Here is a 20,083-nt window from a genome sequence, read left to right as displayed (position 1 = left end):
GCGGCCCCGCCCCCTCATCCTCCCCCTCCCTCCTCCCGCTCCCCCTCCCCCAGACACTGCCGCGGCCGCCGCAGGAGCCCGGAGCTCCAGCCGCCCAGCGACTCCCCTCCCCCTCCCCCAGCCCCGCCCCGCCCCAACCCGGGGCTCCGAGCCGGAGCTGAGTCTGCGCCTGGGGGTGAGTACGAGACCCTTCCCCAGCCCCCTCTCTTTTCTTTGAGGATCCCACCACCACCCAAAGAAAAACCCCGGTCTCAGCTGCGCGTCCCCTCCCTTCAACCTCCTGCGGGACCCAGAGGTGCCCGGGCCCGCGGGACCAGGGGTGCCGCGCGCTGCCCCCAGCCCCGCACCGTCCTGAGCCTATCATGTGAGTGCTCCGACCCCTGCCGGGGGTCCAGAGGTACACCTACCTCTGTCCCCACCCCTCGAGAGATCTGAGGGGTGGGACCCCCGCCCCCGGCCCCCTAGCGCCACTCTTCTCCCACCTGCCCGGTCCAGGTGCGCGTCCCCTCCGCGGTTCCAGCAGCGCCCCATCAGCCCGCCGCCGCTGTGGGGAATCTGCCGCCCCCGCCCCCGAGTTTTGAATTCCAGGGTCTCCAAGTCCAGTGTCCTCAGTGTCTTTTATCTTTTCTCCTGCTCCAGGGGCCGAGTACCCCAGAAGCCGGCCCGGGGCAGGGATTCGGGCTTCGGCAAGGGCAGGGTTTGCGAGGCCGGCCGCTGCCCCCGGTCCGTCTGGGGACTGGTCGGAGGACTGGGGAGGCGACTGGCCCCGGGAGTGTGTCCTCTCCTTGCGCCCCATACAGTACAGTTCATTCATGAGCCGCCCGGGCCTGCGTTGGAGGGTGCGGTGGGGAAAGGATTCGGACTCGGAACCGGAGTGGGGCAAAGGCCCTGTTGGGGGGAGCGGGGGCGGTGTGCTTTGTCCCTCCTGGCCTGCTGGACCACCTAGGGAGGACAGTCCCAAAGCTTTGGCGCCTTCTTCCCCAGAAGAGAAGGACGCTTGGGAAGTGGAGAGGAGAGGTCAGAGGGGCCGGCTGCCCTTGGGGCTCTGAGCTGCCTCCTGCCTGGGTCCCCTGGGTGGAGGTCTGGCTGCTCAGCACTCCACTTTCCTGGAGGGGGGGAGGGGGGCGCACAGGCGGGAGGGCCAGGACTTCTGTACCCAATACTACTCTCTAGCCTCTCCCTGGGTCTGCAGCAGCCCAGGAAGAGTAAGGCCACCCTAGCCCCTCCTGAGGAGGGGCCCCCAGACCTGCCTCCCAGGAACATGTGAGGAGGGGAGTGACAGTGTCTGTCAGGCTTTCAGCGGGGGGCTGGGGGGGTGGGGTGCTGGCAGCATGACTGTCCTCCAGGGTACCAGAGGGTCCAGGCCCTGGCATGCCCCAGGTGGCACATGCTGGGGCCTGCTGTTGGCTCACCCAGTTGGGTCTTGGCTTATGGGTGGGTGGGTAGGGATGTGTCAAGGCAGAAGGCAGGTGGTGAGTAGCTAACAATCCCCTTTTGGACATCCTACAAGTTCCCTCCAATTACAACAGTTTTGGAGACCTGGGTTCAAATTCCAGCTCTGCCATTCTTTAGCTGTGCGACCTTGACAAGTTACTTAACTTGTCTGAACCTTAGTGTCAGTTAAAAAGTATGTTTACTACCATCTCCTTACGAGATTACTCATGGGCATCAAACTAGATAGTACAGGTAAAGAGCCTGGCACCCTGCCTGTTAGTGGATCAATACCCTGAACTTCTGACCCATCTTGGCATAGCACCACCCTCCCATGCCCCCACCTCCCAGCCTGCTACAGATGGATCAGTTTGTTTGAAGAGTTTGGAAACATTCTCTGCCACTCGGTGGCAGAGTCCTGAAAGCAGTGTAAGCCCTTAGGTCTAGACAAGAAGCCCATCCAGACTGAGGGGTTCTAGCATATTAAATTCTGTTTTATTTTGCTTTTTACCAGTTCTCCTTCATTAAACCAACCCCTTTTATTCCACACTTTATTGATAACAGTAGCTAATTTTTTTAGAATCCATTTGTACCTTGAACTGTGTTAAGAGCTTTACCTAAATCATCTTGTTTAATCTTCAAAACAAGCACATGACTGAATTATTATCCCCATTTACAGACGAAGGAACTGAGGCCCAGGGTGGTGAGGTAGTGTCGCCAGGTCAGAAGCCAGATCTGTCTCATCCTAGAGCCTGTACTCTTAACCACCAGGCTCTGTTGCTGGTCCCCTACACCTGCCTCAGAACCTGAAATCACAAACCCAGGGTGGAAGGTCTGGGAGCTAGAAGCAAGAGGGAAGGCAAACAGGTAGAAATAGGATGTGGCATTTTCTCCAGAGCTGTAGGTGGCAACCCCCAGCCCCCAGCCACCAGTATCCTGATGGAAGTGGCTCCTCTGTTGGCTGAGGCCGAAAAGTGAGGTGGTTAAAAGCATGGGCTTGAGCCAGGTTGCCTAGGTCCATACCCAGATCTATCACAGACTAGCTGTGTGCCATTGAACAAGTGATGTACACTCTCTGTACCTCAGTGTCCTCCTAGTGTTGTGATGGGGAGTAAACAAGATAACATTTGTAAAGCACTTAGAACAGTGCCTGGCACAAAATACGAGTTAAATAGGTATTTGATAAATGCATTCTTTTCCTACCACTTTTATCCTCATTTGTGGATGCATTTTTGACCATCTCTCTGAAGTTGGTAGGGATGGAGCATTAATATTTCTTTGTTACACATTGAAAGACTGAGGCCCAGGTTACATAGTAACAAAACTAGCCTCCATCTTCATCTCCTCCCAACAGACCACACTGCCTTCCTATGATCCCAAGCCCTAAATTAAATCTTTCCTAATAACTTTTTAAGAAAAGAACTTTTAATTTATAGCTCCCTCCCCACCCCACCCCCACCATGCAAACACTTCTTGATGATAAAGTAACCATCAGTTAGCTAGAAATAAAATCCTCGATTCACTTTCCCTGCACACTTCCAGCTAAAGCCTCAGTGTCAGGCTAGAGAAATTCTGGGATACCACTGCTCAGGCAACCCTGTGGAGTGGATAAACTGCCCCTCTCTCCCCCAAACATTTTGCCTCAGTCTCTTCCCTTCTCTCATCTGCTCTCAGTGAAGGCTTTGAGAGCAGCTGCTCCGGGTGAAATTGAGCCCAGCAACCCCGCCTCCACAATTAAGAGCTTGGAGTACCCTGTCAGCAAGCTGAGCCACCAGCCCTGGCTCCACCCTTTCCTGCCCTGTGACCTCCCTGTGAGTGGCTTCTCCACTGGAGTCCCTGCTTCCTGCCCTGTCAAATGGGGAGTGTGCCCTGCCTTCCTGTTGGTGCAGGTGGGAAGAGCAGTGCAGTTGCAGAGGGGAGAGTGCTTTGTGACTGTAAAGAGGGAGGCAGCAGATGGACCTGGTGACTTCAGTTACTAAGCATGTACCTGGACCCTCACCTACTCTACTGGGTCCCCTTATGTAGGAGCTCCCAGAATGTTCCACCTTTCTTGGAGTGGAGAGGATAGAATGGAAGGGGGATGCTGCTCCAGGGGTTTGTACCCATTACATTCTGGCCTGGTGGAGCCTTGGAGTTTTGGAGAGAAACAGGCAAGGAGTGGGTATGGGCTGGATCGATTTCTGGAGTGCATTAGAGTTGGGACTTAAGGCAGGGGGGACTTGTGTAGAGGCCCCCCAGTTACCACAGCAAGATACCTATACCTACCTTTAACCTTTCCTGGTGCACCTTATGTTTACATACCAAGGCTCCCAGACACACCCAGATACACACCCCCACTTAGAGACCAACGACTCTCTTCATTTCCGTGGATTGCCATGTAGTCACCCAGCTCTCCACCTCCCACCCCACACACACACAGATACACATATCAACACAAGTTTACACACCTAAACACACACATTCTCACAGTGCTGTGGTGTTCTCTAGCCAGGGAACACGTAATGAGTGTTCATCGAAGCTTCTGTAGTCTGCAGAGTCCTGTTCTAGGCGCATCAGGAAAGCATCAAGGTGCCCTGAAAACTGTTAAAGCTCTAGAAAGAAGTTGACCTAGGTTTGATCCCCAGGTCCCTTATTTTATGAGCAGTATGACTTCAGGAAACCTACTTAACTTCTCTGAGCCCCATGCCCTCACCTTAAAATGGCAATGACATCCAACTCTGGAGTGTCAATGATTAAATGAAAAATGTATATATTCTTGAAACAGTGGGCGCTCCATACATGGCACCTGCTACAATTACTAAGTTAATGGTGTTTTTTTTTTTTTTTTAAGGCAACTTGGGCTGGAAAGGAAGAGGGAGGCATAACACACAGGGCAGTTATTCCCTTAGCCTTCCTAACCCAGGCTTTTCAGAGACTCCCTGGGACCAAGTGAGACACACAGACAACCCCAGCTTCCCTTCCATCTGAGAGCTAGTGCGTCTTGCCCTGCAGTTGAAATGTTAGGAAGAGGCAGGGGAAAATATGGGATTGGTGGGCAGGAGAAACCTTCCGAACCACCCCCGGGGGCTGGGGGACGCTTGCTTTCCAGAGTTGCAGTCACCGATTCTATGTTTGTTGTTCTCTCTCTTTGCCTGGTTTCCTTTCTTCCCTGGGGACCCCACGCACACACACCTACAAAGCAGAGCTTCAGTGTTGTCAGCAGAAGGGGCCCCCAGGGGCCCTCCAGTAGGATGGGGGTGGGGCGGTGGTGCCACGGCCACACTTCTCCTCCGTCCCAGGGGCCTCCCCAGAACCGGGCTCAGCTCGGTCCCCAGGCACTTCCAGAATCCAGGCATCCAGGCTGGCTGCCCCTTTCCTCCTCCTCCCTACCCATCCACCAGACTGTAGAGGGCTGGACAACCAGACAGTGGCAGGGAACCAGGCCGGAGGACACTACCCTGGCTGCAGGGGGCTTGGGCCAGATGAGAGGCCCCCACCCACTCTCCCTTCCTTTGCCAATGGAGAACCTCGCTGCAGGGCATGGCATTCCCAGCCTGCCCTGCTCCAGGGGCAGGAGCAGGGCACTCTGGGAGTTGTAGTCCTCACAACTCAGGTGCAAAGAAAATTGGAAAGAGGTGAGGAGGCTGGAGGGGGGAAAGGTGTAGTTGCTGCCGTGGCCCAGGAAAAAGAATGAGGGTAAACAGGTGTAGCTGGGGCGAGTGAGGCAGGTCACACAAACCCAGAAGTCCTGCTTTTTTTTTTTTTAATCTCTCAGAGATTACTTTTTTAAATAAATTTATTTATTTATTCTTGGCTGCATTGGGTTTTCGTTGCTGCAGCCTGCGCGCAGGCTTCCTCTAGTTGTGGCGAGCGGGGGCTACTCTTCGTTGTGGTGTGTGTGCTTCTCATTGCGGTGGCTTCTCTTGTTGCAGAGCACAGGCTCTAGGCATGTGGACTTCAGTAGTTGTGGTGAGGGGGCTCAGTAGTTGTGGCTCGCGGGCTCTAGAGCGCAGGCTCAGTAGTTGTGGTGCACGGGCTTAGTTGCTCACAGCATGTGGGATGTTCCCGGACCAGAGCTCGAACCCATGTCCCCTGCATTGGCAGTAGGATTCTCAACCACTGTGCCACCAGGGAAGCCCCAGAAGTCCTGCTTTTTAATGGACTTCCCACTCTGACTCCATCCTCAGACCCCTACTCTGAGGACAGAGGGACAACTCTAAAGCTGAACATCTTATTTTGAAGCCAATTGTATTGGGAAGGTGATTAACAGACTTGAAAACTGAGCAAATGAAACCATGCCATTTTTCTAATACGGGTAGAAAGAAAAGATCAGGATTAGGTAACTGGCTCCTGACCCATCCTCCTCTGGTCTAGAGACCCCTCCACTTAGACCTAAGAACCCTCTCCATCTTCCCTCAGGCTCAGCTCTGCCCCCTGCCTGAGACAGACAGAGACAGAGGCAGAGAGTTTGTGTTGGGAGAGAGAGGGAAGGGAGAGGCAATGTGTGTGTATGGAGGTAAATGCTAGAGACTCACAGACAGCTTCCAGCTTAGAAAAACCAGTCTCCCTAGTCCAGACCTGAGCCAAGTTCTCTAGATCCAGGGTGGGGTTGCATCCCGAGAGCCAGTGAAGGTAAATCCATGTGACTCAACCCTCTCCTCCCCAGGCCCTTATCTCCAGAGGCCACAGCTTCCACCCACCCAGGCAGCCCCGGGATCTGCCCTCACTGTCCCCTGCCCACGCCCATCCTGCCGGAGCCATGACCAGAACCGTGAGGGGGACAGGGGCCGAGCCCAGCTGACTGCTCTGCCCTCTTCCCAGGAGGACCATGCGGCAGTAGCAGCCATGCTGCCCTTCCTGCTGGCCACACTGGGCACCACAGCCCTCAACAACAGCAATCCCAAGGACTACTGCTACAGCGCCCGTATCCGCAGCACCGTCCTGCAGGGCCTGCCGTTCGGGGGCGTCCCCACCGTGCTGGCTCTGGACTTCATGTGCTTCCTTGTGAGTGCCCACATGCCACCCTCCACGCTTGGCACTCACACCCTGTATGTAGCTGGCCAACACCTGCAGCTCTAACCACTCTCCCACCTGCCCCTGGCTCCCCAGGCATGACTGCAGGAGGGAATGCCCATCACCCAGCCCAAGCCTAGCCTCTGACCATTCTCCCCAGCCAGAGTCATCCCTTTCTAAGACAAAAATTCTGCCCCTCTGCCCTGCCGTCCCGGCTAGTCCAGGGGGTGAACGGCCTCTCCTCCTGCCAACCACCCTCTCCTTCCTCAGGCACTGCTGTTCTTGTTCTCTATCCTCCGGAAGGTGGCCTGGGACTATGGGCGGCTGGCCTTGGTGACAGATGCAGACAGGTAAGGCTCCGGGACCCGCCGCTACCCCTACACACAGGCTTGCGTGTGCACGCACATGCGCACACAGCACACGTGCACCCACACATCTCGTCCACACTCCTCGGGGAGAGGAGGAGAGCCAGCCCGTTCTCATCCTCTTTGGTGGGGGGATGAAGAGGGACTGGTCCCAGAGTGGGCATGAGGGCCCACAGCTGGGCCTTTGTCCCTTGCCAGTCCCTGGAGACACACCCCTGCCCCCGCTAACCCTGTCTGTTCTCTGTCCCCAGGCGCCAGCGGCAGGAGAGGGACCGAGTGGAACAGGAATAGTATGTGGGGCAGCAGCCCCCTCATCCCCACTAAACCAGCTTTCCCTTTTCTTCTCTTTCATGCTTCTCTTCTCTTCCTGCCACGTTGCCGGTTTCTCTTTTCAGCTTTCTCCTCTGCAGGCTCGTGTTCGGATTAACGCAGGTGATGTGCTTTGCAGAGCAGGGGGCTCCCCAGCTTGTCTCTGCCGCACTCCCCCGTCTCTCCCTCTGGCCCCCAGCCTGGGAGAAATCCCTCCCCTTGTGCCCCACACACGCAGGCCTCAGCAGTCCTGGTTCGCTGGGGTGGAGGAGCCATCCTCCCGAGAACCCACAGTATAGTCGTCCTGTTGGTTGCAGAGACAAGATTGGGTGTCTCCAGTGGCTTCTCACCCCCTAACAGCTAGTTCTTCCTATTCCAGGGTTCCCTGCTCACCCCTTCTGGAGGCCTGGGAGGGGGGCTGCCGGAGAAGCTCTGAGTCTGGCCTTCTGTGTCCATCACCATCTCTGTCTATAGGCCTGGCATTGGAGTCTATCGGCCTGGCATTGGAGTCTATAGGCCTGGCATTGGAGTCTATAGGCCTGGCGTTGGAGTCTATAGGCCTGGCATTGGAGTCTGTCAGCCTGGCATTGGAGTCTATCGGCCTGGCATTGGAGTCTATCGGCCTGGCATTGGAGTCTATAGGCCTGGCATTGGAGTCTATCGGCCTGGCATTGGAGTCTATAGGCCTGGCATTGGAGTCTATAGGCCTGGCATTGGAGTTGAGGCAGCTGCTGGGGTCAGGGAACAGGGAGGGTGGAGGACACCCCCCCAGCCCCCCTCACCCCCGGGACTTCTAGGGCTCTCCTGGTCCAGCCTGTCCTTCACCACACCCCCTCCACTGCCCTGTGCCCCGTGTGGGATCTGCGCCCCCGTCCCCCACTGGTCAGCTCCGGAACTGCAGGGCCGGCTCACATTCTTCCTTCAACCTCCACGGGGCACTGATGAACACTACCCCCTCCCTTCACCCCCATGCCCTGCGTCAGTGCCCCCCAGGTCCCCCGGGCCCCCTGAAGGGAAGGGGCGGGTTTAAGGGAGGCAGGGAGAGGGCAGTCACTCATCCCCGCTTCTGCCTCTGCGCTTTCTGTGCCTTGTCTGGACCCTGGAGCTCTGGAGTGGAAGCCCACCCACTTCACCTGGCTCCCCAGGGACTCGGACTCACCAGCTCTCTGATCTCTCATCTCCCCACCCCCAGTGTGGCCTCAGCTATGCACGGGGACAGTCATGACCGGTATGAGCGTCTCACGTCTGTCTCCAGCTCCGTCGACTTTGACCAAAGAGACAATGTGAGTGCCGTCCCCCCAACTTCTTATCACCCCCTCCTCCAGGGCAGGTGGGCTCCGCAGCCTGTAGCTTCCAGTGTTACGGAGTCAGGGGCCTGTGGAGTGTGGCCTTCTCCTCAGCAAGGGTAATGCTTGTCCGAGAGCCACGGGGTAGCCCCTGAACCCAGAACTCCTGGCTCTGTCTTCTGTGGCAGCCTCCAAACCAGCATAGGTTGAACATCTGTGATTTCTAAACGTCATTTGCCCCGATAGAGTTCTGTGCCTGCCTCCAGTGATCAATGCTAAGGACGACTGTTTTCTTAGATGTGGTTCTAGAAGTAATAATGAGCCTTCCAGGCCCACCTAGCAAAACACACAATCCATTGTGCTGCTCAGAGGTTGCAGGCTGGCAGCCCCTGGCTGCCTGGGGCCAGCTGACCTGCTTGTAGGTTGGAGCTGAGGGGCAGGGGCCCCTGTAGACAAGGCATGTACTTGGTGATGCAAGGGGACCCCAGACCCCTCTCAGGTCAGACACCACACTCCTGCCTGGCCCTCTGTCATTCTGCCGGGGTCAGAACTCTAATCCTGGCCAGAAGTCTAATCCTCAGGCCCTAGGGTGGCACCGATCAGTCCAGCTTAGGCTGTGGGCCCTGGGGGCGGCAGCTCCTGTAGCCGCCATAGCAGAAGCCTGTCAGCTTCCCGAGTTGGACTCATACTGGTAAGTGGCAAAGCAAAGCTATCACCCCTGCCAGCCAGCGGTGTCCAGATGATCCCCAGACTCAGGTGGTGTTGGCAACAGGTAGCACAGTCCTGCATCTTAGCTGGAGGGCACCTCTCTCCCTCATCCCGGTAGGAAGTTGAGGGAGGGTCTCCCTGTCCGGCCCTGCCCCGCGTATCCCCACTCTGCCCTGAGTGGGGTCTCTGTCTGAAGACAAGCCTGGGGGCTTGAGAGCAGGACATTGCAGCTCACGGTGACCCTGGGTCGGTCCCTCTGGGGCATCCTGGAAGGCAGGTGCAGGACCTTGGGCAGCGTAGCTCACCCCTTTGCTCTTGGCAGCCACGTCGCAAACTCGCCATGTCAGCTGCAGGCCTGAGGTCCCTTCCTAGAACCCTGAACCCCACCCATCCCCACCCTGGCCCACACAACTGCAGGACTTTCTCCAGTTCTGCTGCCCCCTTGGGTGTTTGTGGGGATCTGCACTCTGGGCACGAGCGTCCGCCGATGACCCCCTTTGGCCTTGGTCCTTTTTCTTCTCTGAGGGCTGGCACCTTTCCTGTCCCCTTCTCTGGGGATGAGCTAGTTTCTGTGGGGACTGTGGGAGCTGTGACAGGTGAGCCACAGCCTGCAGGTGGGTACGAGGTCGGGGTTGGCTGGAGGGCAGGCTTGAGGGGGAAGGGAGGCTCGGGCTGGTGGGGTGAGGACTCTAGCCGATAGCCCTCTGTCCCCACAGGGTTTCTGTTCCTGGCTGACAGCCATCTTCAGGATAAAGTAAGTGAACGGTCTTCAGGCTCTAAAGAAAGAAAGAAACAGAAACTTCAGACCTGTCATCTCCCTGCAAAGTCCAGAGACCAGCAGCTTTGAGGGCCTTAGCGCTCCTAGCCAGCCCAGCACCTTCCTCCCTGCTCCAGGGAGCCAGGCCCCTGCTGTTCCTCCAAGCCGGCCTCACTTTACCCCCTGACAGTCTCCTGTGCACCCACCTGCCTGGGGTCCCGCTCTGCCCTCAGCTCTCCCCACCCCTGCCACCCCATGAGAGCAGGGGCTCACGCCGCCGCCTCAGAGTCTCGGGCAGCTAGCGGGTGGGGGCATCAGGCAGGCTGGGAGCAGCCAGCCCGCAGCAGGCAGGAGCCAGTACCCAGCAGGCAGAGGCCAGGAGATGGAGCCAGAGTGTGGCAGGCAGGCAGTGAGCCCTGAGAGAGGCAGGAAGCGCGGACAGGTCAGCACCACCACCGCCCTCGGCCCTGGGCCCCTGGGGCCCCTCCCCAAGTCTAAAGGGCTTCGCCAGCACCCCTAAAGCGCCACTGCTTCCCAGACCTCCCTCCTCCCTCCCGCCTCTGCCTCTTCCTGCCACCATCCTCGTCCTCCCTTTCCAGATTATCCTCTTACATCCTTTTCTCCCCATTCCTCACTGTTCTTCCTCTCTGCAGTCTTCCTTCTTTTCCTTCTTTCTTTCTCCCCTTCTTTTGCTTTCTTCCCCCCTCATCCCTCTCCTCCTCTATTTTCCCTTTCCCTCCCCTTCTCTCTGCATCCTTCCTTTTTCTCCCTCCCTTTCCCTCTCTCTCTTTCCTCCCTCCCCTCCCAGAACGTGGGGGACCCAACCCAGAGCCCCCCCTTTCAACCCCATCCTGCTGCCAGACTGGCAGGGGCTAGGGCGGACGTGGGCTGGGGTGGGCAAGGGCAGGCGAGCCGAGCGGCCCCTCTGTTGCCCTGGTCCTCACCGCATCCCTCTGTCCCCGGCGCCTGCAGGGATGACGAGATCCGGGATAAATGTGGTGGCGACGCTGTGCACTACCTGTCCTTCCAGCGACACATCATTGGGCTGCTGGTGGTCGTGGGCGTCCTCTCCGTAGGCATCGTGCTGCCCGTCAACTTCTCAGGGGACCTGCTGGGTCAGTGAGGGCCAGGATGGGCGGGGCGGGGAGAGGAGGGGGCAGGAGGGGATGTGCCCTGACCCCACCGTCGTCCTCTCCCTCCTCCCACCCCCCAGAGAACAATGCCTACAGCTTCGGGAGAACCACCATTGCCAACTTGAAATCAGGGTAAGGGTGGGAAGCTGGTCAGTGAGGCCTGGGTCTGCGGCCAGAGTCTGGGTGGGAACGGAGGAGAGGAAAAAGGGAGTGTTCAGGGGAGAGATGCTGAGGCTGCAGGGATGGCTGTGGGTCCCTGAGGGCTTAAGATGGAAACAGAAGGAGCAGATCCCAGGGGTGGCCAGATAAAGAGCCGTGTGCAACCCTGGGCCAAGGAGGGCTGGTTGGTGATGGTTGGAGGGCAGTATAGCCAGCAGGTAGGGCATGAAGAGATGACTTCTTGGGGACATTTCAGTTGGAATGGAACAATCTTGGGGTCTAGAGGATGTGGGGTGTGGGGCCCGCCTCGGGAGGGGGTCAGAAGTGCTCTAGCGGCCCTGTACCAGGGTTTAATTAACAGTGGGAGGTTGCGGGTGTCTGAGAGTGTTCCCAGCCCCCGTGGCTCCATGCACCCCTCTGCCCTCCAGGAACAACCTGCTCTGGCTGCACACCTCCTTCGCCTTCCTGTACCTGCTGCTCACCGTCTACAGCATGCGCAGACACACCTCCAAGATGCGCTACAAGGAGGACGACCTGGTGAGTGGAGCAGAGCCCGGTCCGCGCCCAAGCCCAGCCCCTCCCCTTCCCTCCAGGCCTCTCCTGCCCGAGTCCTAAAGGGTATCGGCTGGCTGGCTCCGGGTGAGGCCAGCTGGCTTTGAATCCTGGCTCAGCAGCTCAGGATTCCTCTGCCCCACCATCCTGCCAGTTAAGTTACCTCTCCCAGCCTCAGTTTCCTCATCTGTGAAATGAGAGAACAGTCCCTCTCCCGAGGTAGGTGGGGGTGAGGTGAGGCCGTAAGGCACCGGGGCAGGAAATACCTGCGGTGGGTATTACGGGAGTGATTGTCCCTCTCCTTCAATATTCACTCCCCAAACCAGTACTGAATGCCCACTGCATGCCACCCACTGTGCTGGGGCCTCACAGCCTGAGGATCTGAGAGTAGAACCTCCTCTTCCCACTGTGTAACCCCTCAGGGAGCAAGGGGCCTGGGGCTCTCACTCTGTTCACTGCCTGATTTCTATTAGAAACACTCCCCCTGCTTTCCCTGGGCCTGGCTTCTCCCAAGGCCTCCTCCTACTCCTGTCTGCTCCTCTCTGCTCACCTGTTCCCCACCCCTCCCTGCATTCTCCCGGATCGGAGCCTCAGGAAGGCCAACCTGCCCCGTCTCACCCCAGGTGAAGCGGACTCTCTTCATCAACGGAATCTCCAAATATGCAGAGTCAGAGAAGATCAAGAAGCATTTTGAGTGAGTAGCTCCTTCACTCCCACCCCTAGGACCTGTGGACCCTTCTTTGCTTTTCATCTCCAAGAGCACCCTCACACGCCTCTCTCTCGGGAGGGTCAGGGGCTGCAGTGAGGGGTGGAGATTAGGCTAAGGAAGAATTCTCTGACTCCAGGACGGTCTAGCACTTGGGCTGGACTTCAGAGCCCTCAAAGAGCAGGAGAAATACTTGAAAAATGAGTCCCCTGGGCCTCTCCTCCTGGCTTGAACAGGGTCATGGATTGTCGACCCCAGGTCCACGGGCCCTTGGGGTGTGTGGCTGTCTCAGAATTGTGCGTGGCATTCCAGAGCTTGTGTGCAGACTAGCAGGGAGAAGCTCCTCGGCTTTCAGTGGATCCTCAAGGAGCCCAGGAGAGCCTGGACTGCATGTTCTCCGAGACGCTTTTTAGCTGGAAGTCTGTCTTAGTGAGGGGGTGGATGTACACCTCCAGGTGGCCAGAACAGCGTACAGGACTAGGAATCCTATCACACATCCATCTGTCCATTCAGCAAACATTCTCAGGTGCTGTTGAGGTCACTGTGATGGCCTGGGGACTCTAAAAATGAGTACGAGACCATCCAGCTCTCGGGGCATCCATTGATCCAGTACACTGTTTATGGTACACTTACTATGTGCTTCATCCCAGGGAGACAAAGAAGAGCCAGGCTTGATCGGTGGGGAGCTCACTGTCCAAGTTGTCTGTTTCAGGGGTCAGTGGGTGATTTTGTTTAGGAAACAGTCCGATTAAAATTAGCGGTCAGCCTATGAGCAGGAGTTGGGGAGACTGCAATCCTAACTGGAGTTTTTAGGATCGGTACAGTGAGCATTATGGAACAGCCTTTTCATTGACCCGTTCATTCCACAGCACAGTGGATATTTACTGAGCACCTACTATGTGCAGGCTGTTGGCCCAGGCCTGGGTCTGTGGTGCTGAGCAGGACGCAGCCCTTGTCCTCGTGGAGCCCCTGGCTAGCTGTCAGCATCAGGCAGGGTCTGGGGTCCAGGTCGGCAGTCTGTCTGGGTTGGAGGACTGACCCAGCACAATCAGGGGTTATCCTGTGTACAAAATCAGGGAACCTGTGTGTTGGGGATTAGGGGATTAGAGATTAGTCGGGTGAAAATGAGGGCTCAGCCTGCCACAGGGCTAAAGGCCCTTCCGAAGAGGAACCCTAAAATGGTTTGAGCAATAGCAGTGTCTGGGGAAAAGTCTGAAGCCTCCTGGGAAGTGCTTTTCAAGGACCCCATCCCAGATTTAAGTTTCCAAATTCTCGTGGGTTTGGTCCATCTTGTTACTTTAGAACCATGTCTCCTGAATCTTTAACACTTGGTATTTCCTCTTTAAAAATTAAAAAAAAAAGAAAGAAAAAGACAGGGACTCAGTTTAGATGAGGGATTAGGATCAAGGAGCCCTGTGTGATCAGGATGAAAAAGGAAGCGCTCCTGCACTTAGCCTGCAAGCGTCACTCGAGCCCTGCCAGGTACCAGGCACTGAGAGTCTATCTGGTCAGTCTTAAGTCAAGGTGGGGTCAATCTCGGGTCAGGATTTCAGGGTCAGTCTTGGGTCTGGGTTATGGATCAGTTTGGGTCAGGGTAAAGGATCAGTCTCCGGCCAGGGTTAGAGGTCAGTCTCGGGTCAGGTTTCAGGATCAACCTCTGGTCGGTCTTGGGCCAGAGATCATTCTGTAGCCCAGGGTTGTGGGTTGGTTGGGGTCAGCTGATGGTCAAGGTTAAGTATTGGACTGTAATCAGGTCTTCTAGGAGCAGGGTTAGGAGAACAACCATGCTAGAAACAGCTTCTCTCAACTTAAAGTTCACAGCCCCAGACAAGAATCAGACCACAGCTGTGGTGTCCCCAGCACCCCGTAGGTATACATGCCCCCGCCTACGTGCGTACACTCCCCCCACTCAGATAAGCATGAGGAGGAATTTCAAAGTTTTATTCTCGGGAACTGTCATTTTTGCAGACTCAGAAAGAGGGAGCTTGCATTGGGGCTGTGTGTCTTGAAGGTGATGGGGTCACAGGGGAAAGTTGGGGGCGGGTGGGCAGGGTCCCTTGCAGAGGATGGCGGCGGACTGTGTTTCAGGGAGGCCTACCCCAACTGCACGGTTCTGGAAGCCCGCCCATGTTACAACGTGGCTCGCCTGATGTTCCTTGATGCAGAGAGGTAATGGGGCTGGGGGCGGGGGCAACACTCGAGGGCCCCCTGCCCTTTGTGGAGGGCATCTTGGCTGCCACTCAGGAACCTGGCTCCCCTTCCAGGTGTTTCCCGGGACATTTGATTTTCCACGCCTCATGGCATGCAGGATCTTAGTTCCCCAACCAGGGATCGAACCTGTGTCCCCTGCAGTGGAAGTGCAGAGTCTTAACCACTGTTTGGCCAGGGAATTCCCAAGGGGCGTTTGATTTTAATTCACCCCCTGGAGTGCCTGTCAGTTCAGCTCTGGAAAGAGCAAGGCCTGGAGGTTAGAGGAGAGGGGCCCACTGTCCCCACCCTATTTGAGGACATACCCTTCCTCAGCTACAGTGTGGGAAACTTAGGCCAGACTATAGGAAGAACTTCTGCCCCTCAGGGGATGGTGGGGAGACACTGGGCTGGGGACACGTCTGAACCATGCATCCTAACCAAACCAAAAGAGTAAGGTGGCCCCGTCCTTGGGGAGTGGACTGCGTGACCCCCGAGCTGGGCTACTACCCGTCCTCCAGCCAGACCCAGTTGGGCAGTAGGTGACCAGGCACCTGGGTCCCACAGGAAGAAGGCCGAGCGGGGAAAGCTTTACTTCACAAACCTCCAAAGCAAGGACAACGTCCCCACCATGATCAACCCCAAGCCCTGCGGCCACCTCTGCTGCTGTGTGGTGCAAGGCTGCGAGCAGGTACGGGGTATCCTGGCCTCAGCTCAGGCCTCAGGGCCCCGAGACTCCTGATGGGTGAGGGGGGAGTTGGAAGGTCCCGGGGAGACAGGTCACAGTGAAGGTGGATGCACCCCACGGTGGGGCCCGTCCCACATCCCCAGGAACACGCACACGCACGCACGCCTTGCACATAAATACCCCAAGGTGAAGAGACTCCCAGAGGAAGCAAAGCTGGGGTGCGGACCGCAAGCAGGTCCCCATCTGTTCCTGGAAGCCCTAGTCCCATTGTTGGGCTTGCCCCCTATCCCTACAGTGACCACGTTTTCAGACCCCAAATCAGAAGAGGTCAGCCAAGAGGACAGCTTGCTGTATTTACTAGCTCTGTGGCTTTAGGCAAGTTTCTGGACTGCTCCGTGCCTCAGTTTCCTCGTCTGTAGGACAGAGCTACTTGTACCCACCTCCCAGTGTAGTTGTGAGGATAAGCGAGTGGACGGAGAGCTTAAAGCAGTGCCTGGGCTGCAGTCAGCTCTGGGCAGTGCCCGCTGGGGGCTGCAGGGACCGGCGGCTCTGACCAGGGCCCTGCCTCACCCGACCTGGCAGGTGGAGGCCATTGAGTACTACACGAAGCTGGAGCAGAAGCTGAAGGAGGACTACAAGCGGGAGAAGGAGAAAGTGAACGAGAAGCCTCTCGGCATGGCTTTCGTCACCTTCCACAATGAGACCATCACCGCCATGTGAGCTCCACCCACCCGCCCCGGCCCCTAGGGACTAGCCAGGGCTCCAGGTCCCAGGTAACCGTGCCCCCCTCCCCCAGCATCCTGAAGGACTTCAACGTGTGTAAGTGCCAGGGCTGCACCTGCCGCGGGGAGCCCCGCTCCTCCTCCTGCAGCGAGTCCCTGCACATCTCCAACTGGACCGTGTCTTACGCCCCTGACCCCCAGAACATCTACTGGTGAGCAAAGGGGGATTGCGGGGTGGCTTCCTGGGGCCGGCGTGGGCTCCAGTGGGGAGAGGGAGGCCCTAGGTGTCGGTGGGGAAGGATCAGGCGTCCAGCCCTGGAGTGACGCCTCCGGACCTTCCCAGGGAGCACCTCTCCATCCGTGGCTTCATCTGGTGGCTGCGCTGCCTGGTCATCAATGTCGTCCTTTTCATCCTCCTCTTCTTCCTCACCACCCCGGCCATCATCATCACCACCATGGACAAGTTCAATGTCACCAAGCCCGTGGAGTACCTCAATGTAAGGCCCACACCCCGACCCTCCACACTGTGTCCCCAAACGCAGGTACCAGGCCCCACATCCCTCCTGGCAGCGGGGGGTGGACCACATGCCCTCCAGTCCAGCTCCTGTTCCGCTTTTCTAGCCCAGCCCCGCTAAGGAGGTCCCACACGACCCTGGGCTGCAAACCCCTCTGTGCACTTCCCTTGGGCTCCCTGCCAGCTTCCCCCTAGGAGAGGCCTCCCTTGGGTTTACATACGCCTAGAGGGGCTCTGAGGGAAGAGAGAGCCTGGGTCCATTCCAAACTGATCATGTGACCTTGAACAAGGTCCTTCTCCAAATCCCTCGGTCTCTCCAACCAAAGAGTGAAGGGTCAGACCAGACCCTTGGCTTCCAAACTTGGATTCTGATGGCCTTCATCAAAAGGAATCTTACATGAAACCCAATGTAGGAAAGCGAGGTCGCTCAGATGGCAATGGTGTGGGGGCATTTCTGCTGCTCTCCCCTCGCCTCTTTTGCAAACCTCCTTGGAACCTCAAAGTTCATGAGACACTTTGAAAATCATTGAGTGATCATAGCGTAATCGATAAGCCCCAGGCTGTCTGGGTTCAAATCCCCCCCACCCACTGCTTACTAGCTAATTTATTGACTCTCATTTTGCTTCAGTTTACTCATCTGTACAATGGGGTAATATCATTCATGTAAGAATTAATACATGAAAAGTACAGGATCAGTAGGTGTTCAGAGATGCTAACTACTAATATTATTCATGCTGGGATTGCACATATGGCCCTGGCCCCCAGATGTTCTGGACTTCTGACATGAGGTCCTGAGAGCTGGGGGGCCCAGGGCTCACTGGGGGAGGGGGCAAGCAAGCAAAGCAAGCTGGGCCCACTAGACTGCCCCCACCTGACACATTCTGCCCCCCTCTGCCCTTTGCAGAACCCCATCATCACCCAGTTCTTCCCCACCCTGCTGTTGTGGTGCTTCTCGGCCCTGCTCCCCACCATCGTCTACTACTCTGCCTTCTTTGAAGCCCACTGGACACGGTGAGACACCCCCTACACACACACCACGCCTCACTGCGGTCCTCCTGGGCGCACACCCTCTGCCCTCAGGCTCCCTGCTCTGGGCAGTCCCAGAACTGGCAAGGGAGGGATGGTGACCAGCATCCTCACCTGGGGAAGCCCCCCTCCTTCCCTCCTGGGACATCATACGAGCTGGGAGAGCAGGCATGGGGGCTGGCTCATCTGACCTCTGCCCCCCCCCCCATGTCCCCCGCCCCAGCTCGGGGGAGAACAGGACCACCATGCACAAGTGCTACACCTTCCTCATCTTCATGGTGCTGCTGCTGCCCTCGCTGGGACTGAGCAGGTGGGTTTCGGAGGAGGGGATGGGAGCTGGGGTCCGGGATTGCCCGAGGGGGAGGGGGAGCTCAGGCTCCCACCTCCTCTACAGAGCCGGGGGGGCCCATGTCTGGGGGGATCCCCAGAGCTTGTGGATGGGCCTCCCCCTCCCCTGGTGTTCTGGGCCATTCCAACTGCCCCACACCTCCCCTGTCCTCTCTTCCCCTGTCCTCTCCTCCCCTTTCCTCTCCCCTCCTCTCCAGCCTGGACCTCTTCTTCCGCTGGCTCTTTGACAAGAAATTCTTGGCTGAGGCAGCTATTCGGTTTGAGTGAGTGACCGGGGTCCCCAGGGAAGGAGACCAGGTGGTGGGGGTGGCTATTCCCCCATGGGATGGTGCAACAAAGCTCCCACCCCTGCAGCGGGGAGGAGGAGGGGGCTTATATCACAGTCAGGGTCATCCCAAAGGTTGCCCCACAGGCTGTCTTGGGTGTATACATGGGACGTCCCGGGGTCTGTGTTGGGAACCTCTCTGGATTCTGAGGTCACCCCCGAGGTGTATTTGGGGCTTTGGGGCCCGCACTTGGGGGGTTTCTATGGTGGGCTTTGGGGCTTGTATCCTGGGACTAACCATGGGAGTCGAGCTTCACTCGGGTGGTTTGGAGAGGTCTGTAGTGGGATCTTGGTTGTACTGTGGGAGTGACATGGGGGTTCCTGGAGGTATCCCTGAAGGTCTCTGGAGGCACACCTTTGAGTATCTATGGAAGGCTCTCGGGCTCACACCTAAGAGTGCCTATGGGGGGCTCTGGGGCTCACACTTCGGGGTGTTTCTGGGGCACAAGCTCTGGGAACACCTCTGAAGTCTCGGGCTGTCATCCAGTTGTGCCTCTGCCGTTCTCTGGGAATCGCACCTTCCCCGGGAATCCCTGTGAGGGGGTCTTGGGGGACACGAACCTTGGCTGTTTATGTGGGCACCAGCTCTAGGGGTCTTGCTCTAGGCCATCTGTGGTAATCTTGGGCTCACACTTGGGGTGTCATGGGTACTGACAAAGGTCCCTGGGCTTCCCCCTCTGAAGATCTCTGGGGTAGGTTCTCTGGAGCTTCAGTTCTGGAGGTGTCCGAGGCTCACACTCCGGAGGTGACTCTGGGTTAAGGTCTAAGGCAGGGAGCCTTCTGGGTATTGCTGGGGGTCTTTGGGGTCACGGGGGTTGGGGGGAACCTCCGGCATCACACCCTGGACACTGGTGGCCTTAGGGGTCTCAAGCACTCTCTCCGGGGGTCTTTATGGGGCACAAGTTGTAGGGGTGCCTCTGGGCTCACTCACGCTGAAGGGGTCTGGGGCTTACTTTGGAGGCATCTGTGGACTCTCTGGCGTCTGCCTCTGGGGTTCACACTCGGGGCACTGGGACACAGGTGCTTTGAGGGCTGACCTGAAAGGTCCACGTGGAAGAAGGCACGTTGGGGGTGCTGGCACGCTGGCAGTGGGCAGGGGGCCACCGGGTCCCCCAAGGGTGCAGAGCTGGAGCAGCCGGTGCCCGCAGGTGCGTGTTCCTGCCGGACAACGGCGCGTTCTTCGTGAACTACGTCATTGCCTCAGCCTTTATCGGCAACGCCATGGACCTGCTGCGCATCCCGGGCCTGCTCATGTATATGATCCGGCTCTGCCTGGCGCGCTCGGCCGCCGAGAGGCGCAACGTGAAGCGGGTAGGGCCACCCGGGGCAGCCGCGGTCCGCACAGCGCCCCCTAGTGGGCCCAACCAGAGACAGTGGCCGCCGTGCTAGAGTGTGGGGGCGCCCGGGGTGCTGAGACTTGGACAGCGAGTTCCGTGGCCCTGGGTTACCCTCTTCCCGTCTGGGGCCTCAGTTTTCCCATGTGTACAGTGACAGGTTGACACAGCTAACCCTGTAGGCCCCCGCCAGTTCTGACAGTCCAGTGTCCTGTGATGGGGGTTGGGGGAGGTCTGGGTCTAGACCTAGGGTCCCTCTGCCCTCACCCCACACGAGGGCTCTGGGCATCCCATCCCCAAGCCCACCAACCGCCAGCCCCTCCTGCCTCGAAGGCCCCTCCTAATGCCCCATCACTGCGCCCACCCTGACCTCCGTCTCAGCCACAGCCCCTCTCTCCATCGGCTTTGCCCTGCCCTGCCCTGCCCTGGACGTTGGGTGCCTTTTCCCCCTGGCTTCTTTCCTGGCCCCCTCCCACTTCCCACCTGCCCTGAGCCCCTGCAGGCCGCCCCGCCGCTCCCGAGCTACCCTCCCGCCCATCTC

At 57.8% G+C, this 20,083-nt stretch overlaps 1 protein-coding gene across 1 annotated transcript in view; it reads left to right on the top strand.

Annotated features, from left to right (window-relative positions):
• Positions 1 to 59: 59 nt before the first annotated feature.
• The window catches only part of TMEM63B (transmembrane protein 63B), a 23,029-nt gene continuing 3,005 nt past the window's right edge, over positions 60 to 20,083 (top strand). Inside the window, exons 1-19 of the mRNA XM_029243247.1 lie at positions 60 to 175; positions 6,232 to 6,414; positions 6,694 to 6,773; positions 7,040 to 7,078; positions 8,290 to 8,380; positions 9,808 to 9,845; positions 10,821 to 10,963; positions 11,062 to 11,113; positions 11,569 to 11,677; positions 12,316 to 12,386; positions 14,487 to 14,567; positions 15,153 to 15,276; positions 15,856 to 15,989; positions 16,070 to 16,207; positions 16,339 to 16,492; positions 17,414 to 17,520; positions 17,759 to 17,845; positions 18,081 to 18,146; positions 19,357 to 19,519. Of these exons, the coding sequence (XP_029099080.1) occupies positions 6,256 to 6,414; positions 6,694 to 6,773; positions 7,040 to 7,078; positions 8,290 to 8,380; positions 9,808 to 9,845; positions 10,821 to 10,963; positions 11,062 to 11,113; positions 11,569 to 11,677; positions 12,316 to 12,386; positions 14,487 to 14,567; positions 15,153 to 15,276; positions 15,856 to 15,989; positions 16,070 to 16,207; positions 16,339 to 16,492; positions 17,414 to 17,520; positions 17,759 to 17,845; positions 18,081 to 18,146; positions 19,357 to 19,519 (1,836 nt within the window). The 5' untranslated portion in view covers positions 60 to 175; positions 6,232 to 6,255. The remainder of the gene's footprint in view (positions 176 to 6,231; positions 6,415 to 6,693; positions 6,774 to 7,039; positions 7,079 to 8,289; positions 8,381 to 9,807; positions 9,846 to 10,820; positions 10,964 to 11,061; positions 11,114 to 11,568; positions 11,678 to 12,315; positions 12,387 to 14,486; positions 14,568 to 15,152; positions 15,277 to 15,855; positions 15,990 to 16,069; positions 16,208 to 16,338; positions 16,493 to 17,413; positions 17,521 to 17,758; positions 17,846 to 18,080; positions 18,147 to 19,356; positions 19,520 to 20,083) is intronic.

This window comes from Monodon monoceros, unplaced genomic scaffold, assembly GCF_005190385.1.
Source record: "Monodon monoceros isolate NGI ecotype Baffin Bay Population unplaced genomic scaffold, NGI_Narwhal_1 Super_Scaffold_3, whole genome shotgun sequence".
Taxonomy (NCBI): Eukaryota; Metazoa; Chordata; class Mammalia; order Artiodactyla; family Monodontidae; genus Monodon; species Monodon monoceros.
The sequence above is the reverse complement of the archived record's forward strand: the minus strand, read 5'-3'. Positions and strand labels throughout refer to the sequence as shown.